The sequence below is a fragment of the Eptesicus fuscus genome, chromosome 3 (assembly GCF_027574615.1).
Source record: "Eptesicus fuscus isolate TK198812 chromosome 3, DD_ASM_mEF_20220401, whole genome shotgun sequence".
Lineage (NCBI taxonomy): Eukaryota > Metazoa > Chordata > Mammalia > Chiroptera > Vespertilionidae > Eptesicus > Eptesicus fuscus.
In genome coordinates this window covers 4,960,001-4,967,465 of record NC_072475.1, presented here as the reverse complement: position 1 = coordinate 4,967,465, position 7,465 = coordinate 4,960,001, and the positions used below count along the sequence as shown (strand labels likewise).

The following is a 7,465-nucleotide window of genomic DNA, read 5'->3' as shown; positions in this document are numbered from 1 at the left end:
CTTTCTGGTTACAAATGACTTTTTTTTTTTTCCAGTGAAATACTTGTACAGTAAAAATAGCTGCTACATAAATCCCTCCTGATCTCAGAAAAGGAGTTGCATATATTTCCAAAAATAGTATTCTTATTTGAATCAGAGTCACGTGGGGCTTGGGAGGAGGGGGGCGCGGGTGGAACGGCTGGTCGGGAGGGTGAGCTGCAGGAGAAACACGGACGAACGAGGAAGTAAGTTTTGTGTATCAACGGGTTTCGAGGCATGCGTCGGCATGGGAAACATATGCCATCCGTCCAGAAAAATACTGCTTTATAGGTTTTACATGACAATCCAAAGGAGAGGCCAGAGGCCAGAGGCGCCCCCATAATAACATTAAGTTTCTTATAAAAATTCCCAAATGAACAAAGTCCTTGCCAGAGAACAGCCCAGGCAAAGCAAAAAAAAAAAAAACAAACACACACAAAAATAACGAGGGACGAACCCTTAGACCTTCGCCTGTAGGCACAGCAAATGCAAATAATACACATTTTACAAATCCTCTTGGCCTGCCCGGGGCAGGTCCGCGGCTTGCAAAATGCTGTAGGTGCTCTTGAAAAATGGAATACGCGTTGCATTCTTATGTCACACAGTCATAGAATTATTTTAAATTACAATATACAACTTCTGTTAAATAGAACTGTTAGAGGATTCTGGTAACAGGGATAAGATTACAATCATATCTACAAACCAACGTCTGAAATGGCACGATCGTTCCTTGCCCCTCCCGCCCTCTGGCACAGAGAGGCCGCGCTCGCGTCCGTGGTTCCTGGTTGCAAACGGCCGAAGAGAACGGAAACACGTGCTCCCTCCTCGGAGGACGTCCACAGCCTCCCGCGGCCCCTCGGAGCGCCCCCGCGGCCGCGTCCACGCGGCTGCAGCCCAAATAGCGTGCTTCCCGCCTGCAGGCTCCGGAAGCGACCCGCCGCGCTGCTCCGGGCGGAGCGCGGCAGGTTGGGGGGGAAAAGGCCACTGCTTCTGGGCGGCGTCCCGGGCGTGCGGGAGCGGCCTGCAGGGCCGGGGCAGTCGGTCAGGATGGCCCCGCCGGCGGGCCCCGGGCTCAGTCCTCCGTGTCCGGCTGGACGCCCAGGATGGCGTGCAGCTCCTCGGGCGTGAACCCCAGCAGGTTCTGCAGGTCGCACACGAAGCGGTACACGTAGCGCTTCCCCGACGTCTTGTGGATGATGTTCTTGTCGTAGTAATAGCGCAAGCCCCGGCTCAGCTTCTCGTAGTTCATCTTGGGCTTGTTTTTCCTCTTGCCCCAGCGGCGGGCCACCTGCGGGGGAGACACGGGTGGGGAGAGCTCAATCCCATCCCATCGGCAATTACCCGGCGATGAGACGCTGCTGACGCGTGCTCACCGGGGGACGTGCCCACTAAAGGACCCCTAAGGTCCCGTCTGCCCAAGGACGTGCACCAGGGCGTGCCCCTCGGCCGGCTCTCCGCGGACGAAGGGAGGGGCGGAGGGGAGTGTGGCGCCCCCACCCACATGCCGCCTGGCACAGGGCTCCTGCAGCCTCTCACTCAGCACAACCTCCCCGAAACCAAGGGTTCCGAACTGGGGGTCCTGAGGCAAGGGACAAGCTGTGTTCACCCCCCTGCCAGCGCCCCCTGTTCTTAGGTTCTTATCCGCACCAGCAGATGCTGAGTGGGGTTCTGAGCTGGTGACATCAGTGATCTCAATGCTTCTGCTTCCCAGGGGGTGGGGCGGTGACAGGGCTACCAGTCAGACCCAGGGCTTCCCTCATGCTGCCCCCGTGATGGGCAGGGGCTGGACCTGCCCTCGGCTCTCTCCTCCTGACACGACTGGGGCGGCTCTGCCCAGCTCAGCTGAGGGGCACAGGAGCCCAGCCAGTGTGCACACGTCGGGGTACGAGGCTCCCTCCCCCCAGCAGGAACAAGCAACTTTCCCAAGGCATTGTCACGTGGCCAGGAGAGCGCTCAGTTTACTGCTGGCGCCTCTATATGCAATGACAGAGCAGGACGGTCAGCGGAGCCAGGACACACTCACGGGTCGGGCCCACCAGGAGAGTGCGCCTTCGTTCCGGGACCCTTTCTTGTGCCCAAGGAACTGAGTTTGTGACCCCAAAGTGGGGGAGAGCGGGGTTGGGAGCCCAAGACTGATCCCCCGGGCTCCGGCCATACCTCGTCGGGGTCAGCGAGCTTAAACTCCCATCCGTCGCCGGTCCAGCTGATGAACGACTGGCAGGATTTATCCGAGAGCAATTCCAGGAGAAACTGCCACAGCTGGATCGGTCCGCTTCCTGGGGAGAGGGCGGTCACAGGTTTTTATTGATTTTTAGAGGGAACGAGAGGCAGAGACACTGATGAGAGAGAAACATGGACCGGCTGTCTCCTACACGCCCCCCTACTGGGGATCGAGCCCCAAACCCGGGCACGTGCCCTGACCGGGAATTAAACGGGTGACTTCTTGGTTCGTGGGTCGGTGTTCAACCCCTGAGCCACACTGGCCAGGCCAGCTGTCGGTCTGTACAGATTTAAAACACAGCAAGGCTCCGGCCGTCCCGATGACACAGGCAGGCTGCGGAACGTGAGCCGGACCCTGGTGCCCACGTGAAGGTGCCACTCCAGGTGGGGGGCGGGGGGCCGTCCCGAATGCTGGTGGGATGAGGCTGGGCCCCAAACAGAATCCCTCCTCCAGGAAAGGAGGCCACTGGCCCCGGGGGCCTGGGCTTGGTCTTTCTGGGAAAAAATTCAAGGCCACTGACGTTTGGCATCAAAATTCCAGACCCTGTTCCCCCCGGAGTCACGTTCAGTGCTTGTTTCTATAGACGCTGGGCGGGTGGCGGGGGCAGTTACCCACAGGACCACATGGTGTCTGTGGAATCCTGTGCTGTGGCTTTCTGGCCACGTGACGGTGGCTCAATTGCTTAAACCAAGACTCAGTTTCCTCAAGAGCCACTCGAGTACTGGGCGCGGCCTCCATGGCCTCGCCACCTCTGCCCACGCTCTGCCAAGTGCCCTTTCTCGGCCACCACAGTTTGGACAAGCGGGAGGGCCGCACCGTCTGAAGACGTGCTCAGGGGCCAGGGGCCCTGCCGAGAGCTGTTCCCCAGGACGCAAAGGCCATCGGCGGCAAGGCGTGGCGGCGGGCACCAAGGACAGGCGGGCTGGAACCCACGGAACCGGCTGCCTGTGTGCCCAGGGAGCTGTGTCACCGAGCGCGTTGCCCCATCTGTAAAATGGGTCAATACCCGCCCACGCTGGGCCGGCCTGGCGACTCCCGACAACACGCCTGGCGCGCCCCACGGCGCAGGTGAGGAACACGAAAATGGAACACACGCACACCGGGCCTGACCCCGGGTATGATTTCATCGGGCCCCGACCCCAGGTGTGAGCACCGCGGCCTCTCCCTCCCCCTGCGTGCCCTCCCACGCGTCTCCGTGGCTGGCTGTGTTTCAGAGGACAGCAAGATGCTGTGGATGCCACACAGTCCTATTTTAACCCATCAGGGCTTATAAGTAGGTACTTTTTAAATCCACGAGGGCTCTATATATAGTCAAAGTACAGGAGGAAAAGCTCATTTAAGGACACATGAAGCAATTTAAAAATAAAAAATAAAAAATCTCGGTATTTTTGCTAAAATGCTGGAAATAATCTAGTTCCAAAAAAAGCCTTAATATTTGTCCCCTGCCTAGAATAGCTCTTGCCCAAACCTTAAAAATAAGAGGGGTTTTAGGGCAGGAAGAGGTAAACAGACCTGTGTTATTTGAGGCCGGCTGGCTGCCCTCCCCGAGCCAGTTTACATTCTTTGAAATTCCTGGAGTGGGTGAGTCAGAGCTGAAGCCTCCGCGGCCTCAGTGCCCTGCTCCTCCGCCGCCTCCTCCTCCTCCTCCTCCTGCCCGCCTCCCTGGGAAGGCCGAGGGAGCTTCGTGCCCTTCCCGCCACACCACCGAGCAGCTGGCCGTCGTAGAACTGAGACGCAGCTAAGACGTGGCTCAGCGACCAGGTGTCTGGATGCAGGATCACCGCCCCCCTGGGTCAAATGCGGGGTGCGGATACAAAGTGCTCTGACCAGAACCACCCTTGATAAACAAACACGGCTGAGCCGGGCAGGGCACAGGGAGGGGACGGACACCCGGAGCCGCACACTCACCCGTGAAGCCGGCCAGCACGGCCGCAGGAATGACCGGTTTGCCCTGCTCGGCCGGGTCGCTCCTCTCCTGGATGTAGTCCTTGAAGGACATGGTGGGCTTGCTGAGGCCCAGGGCCTGGCTGCCGTCGTCCTCGCAGCTCTCGAAGGAGGGCACCCGCTGCTCCAGCAGCGACGACTGGCTGCTCCAGGACTGCAGCAGGGAGTCGGAGCTCTCGAAGCTGTCCCCGCCCTGCTCGGGGGAGTCGCGGCCCCCGGGCTTCCCTGGCAGAGAGAAGCAGGCACACACTCTGACTCCTCCGGACGAGGGCATGTCGGCCCCAACGGCCAACCTCCCCACTTCCACGTGTCCCCTGCGGCATATAACCGGCCAGACTTCAGGATGCTCTTCAAAGGAGGGCTGGCTTCTGGTACGCATGCCACACAAACACACCTCCTTCCACAACAGGATCCATAATCCATGTGCAGCCGCACAGGGTGGAGTACTATACAGCCATGAAAAGGACCAAGGAGGGCTACATCCAACAACATGGATGGATCTCAGACACGATGATGAGGAAAAGACACACACACACACACACACACACACACACACACACACACAGTGTGGCTCTACTTCTACCAAGGTCAAGAACAGGGAAAACTAGGATGATAAAGGACCATCAGTGGTTTCCTCTTGGGGTAGGGATGCTACTGACGATTGGGAAAGGGTCTGAGCGCCTCCTGGGATGCTGGAAACCTAGCTCCACCGGGGTGGCCGTTACACAGGTGTACACATGTAAACATTCAACCAGTTGTACAGCCTGAGATCTGTGCACTGTGTGTACACATCTCTGTAAAATTAAATCTGTTACCTTCCTACACGGTCTCCCAAAACAGCCCACTGGGTGGAGGAATCTACTCCCAACAGCAGGACTGTGTGTTGTTGGTGCAACACCCTCGGGGCCCGGACCACAGCCCGAAGCAGGCCAGGAGTGTGCTTGCTGGGGGGATGGTCGGCGAGAAGGGCCTACGGAGCCCAGGACACCGGTGCAGCAGCTGGGGTCGCCGTCTGCTCCAAGGGACGCGCGGGAGCTCCTTACCGGGACCGCTGGCGATGAGGTTCAAGGTGCTGCCGGTGAAGTCCTGCCCGATGGAGCAGTAGCCGACGCCGACCGTGCTGAGCTGGGCCTTGGGGAACATCGGAAATTCCTGCTCGGAACTGAGGGCGCCGGGCACCGCGGCGGGCGGGCACATGCTGTCCAGAAGACCGCCTTTGGGGTAGCTCTGCGTCTGCATTCCATACGGCGCCTGCTCCACGCCAAAGCCTGGAACAGAACCGTCGACGGCGGAGCTATTAGGCGACCGTCTGTGGTCATCAGAGACCCTCCACCCCTCTGCACACGAGCAGTTCTGCGGGCCCGGCCTCTGCAAAACCTCCGTGGACATGGCTTTGATGGGCAGGCTTATTGGCCCTTTTCCGGAATGCCCGCGGCCTCTGGACCCTGGTGCCAGCCTCGGCGTTAATGTTTCGGTGGCTCTCGTCCAACAAGAGCTTTCTGGGACCCGCAAGAGGGCAAGAGTCACTGGCTTTCGACCTCCAAGGACACTAAGGCTCGGACTGAGTGACACGCCCCCGCTATGTGACCCCTGAGGGGCGTCTCCAGTCCTGTCTGCCCTGGGCTGTCACCTGCACTCACCGTGCCAGCGACCAGACGGAGAACCTGAATGCCCCGACTCCTCTCGCAACTCCGAAGTGCAGAGCAAATTTGGTAGCACTTCCCACACACTTCCTGTGCCGGCCCAGCCACCTCTCCTCGCTTATACTAGATGGGACCCCAGCACCCCGCTCCCTGCATTCTGGCCCCGCTCTGTGCGTGGCCTGGACCAGGTGGCCACTAGGCAATGTTACATTTTCTGGTAGCCACGTTAAAAAAGTAAAACACACACACACACAAAAAAAACCCACCCCAAAAAACACGAGAACTTGAAAAATTTTACTTGAGCCTAAGGATATCCATGATCAGTTCAACAGGTAATCAATATCTTTAAAAGTAGGAAGGAGCCCTGACGGGTTTGGCTCAGTGGATAGAGCGTCGGCCTGCAGACTGAAGGGTCCCAGGTTCGATTCCGGTCAAGGGCACGTACCTTGGTTGTGGGCACATCCCCAGTAGGAGGGTGTGCAGGAGGCAGCTGATTAATGTTTCTCTCTCATCAATGTTTCTAGCTCTCTATCCTTCTCCCTTCCTCTCTTTAAAAAATCAATAAAATATATTTAAAAAAAATAAAAGTAGGAAGGAGATGTTTTATTTGTGTCTTACTAAGGCTCACAGATCTGGTGGGCGCTACACTCTTATCGCACATCTTTGTGTGGGCCAGCCCCATTTCGAGCGCCCGGTGGCTCGAGAGCCACGTGGCCACCATATGGGCTCGTGCAGGTCTAGATGGTTCGGACTGTCCATCAACTACCAGGAGGACTTCACACCAGGACGGTAAGGGCAGAATCCAGACTGACCTAGTGAATTGCTGTTAATCCAATGGGGAACTGAGTTGAGGTAAGAATTTTCTTCATACTGATCTTCTGCCTTTTCTTGGTTCTCTGAAAAAACAGACGCAGGAGAGGTAAGATTGCAAATCGAGGTTAAAACCACACAAGCAGCCCTGGCCACTGTTGTTCAGTGGTTACAGTATCAGCCAGGGCACAGAGGGTTGTGGGTTCAATTCCCGGTCAAGGGCACATGCGTGGGTTGTAGGTTCAATCCCCAGCCCCGGTCGGGGCATATTTGAGAGGCAACCAATCAATGTGTCTCTCACACATCCATGTTTCCCTCTCTTTCTCTCTCTCTCTCTCTCTCTCCCCCTCCCTTCCACTCTCTTTAAAAATCAATGGAAAAAATATCCTCAGGTGAAGATTAAAAACAAAAAAACCCCACCTAAAACAACACAAGAAAAAAAAGGCGGCTTTCTAAATTACCGCTATATGGTTATTTCAGGGTAAGTCAATGCGTTGAGTGGTTCACATTTAATCTGACGGGTCCCAAGACATTCCGTCTTTTACAAAACTCGAGGCGGCGACCCACTTTTTAATGAGTGACTTTCCAACATGAACGCCGCCGTGGGCAAAGTTAAATTTCCCACCGCCCAATCGGAAAGACCTAGATGGTGTGTCGATGAGCAGGGACATGTCGGCGAGGTACCACCGGCACCAGAGGCTGCGGATGGAGGGGTGATCAGGGCAGGCTCCGTTCCCGCCTCCGAGAGGCTATGGCCGTTGTCTGAGACCCTGTAAGGTCCCCAGGGTGCGGCGAGCAGCTGCCCAGAGAGGGCCGCGCCGGGACACAC

General features: G+C 57.2%; 1 protein-coding gene across 1 annotated transcript in view; it reads right to left on the bottom strand.

The window, feature by feature from the left end:
* Positions 1 to 286: 286 nt before the first annotated feature.
* Positions 287 to 7,465, bottom strand: part of ETS2 (ETS proto-oncogene 2, transcription factor) — an 18,478-nt gene continuing 11,299 nt past the window's right edge. The window contains exons 6-10 of the mRNA XM_054713549.1: positions 6,639 to 6,722; positions 5,227 to 5,451; positions 4,148 to 4,408; positions 2,176 to 2,294; positions 287 to 1,306 (exon numbers count right to left, since the gene is read on the bottom strand). Coding sequence (XP_054569524.1) covers positions 1,091 to 1,306; positions 2,176 to 2,294; positions 4,148 to 4,408; positions 5,227 to 5,451; positions 6,639 to 6,722 — 905 coding nt within the window. The 3' untranslated portion in view covers positions 287 to 1,090. The remainder of the gene's footprint in view (positions 1,307 to 2,175; positions 2,295 to 4,147; positions 4,409 to 5,226; positions 5,452 to 6,638; positions 6,723 to 7,465) is intronic.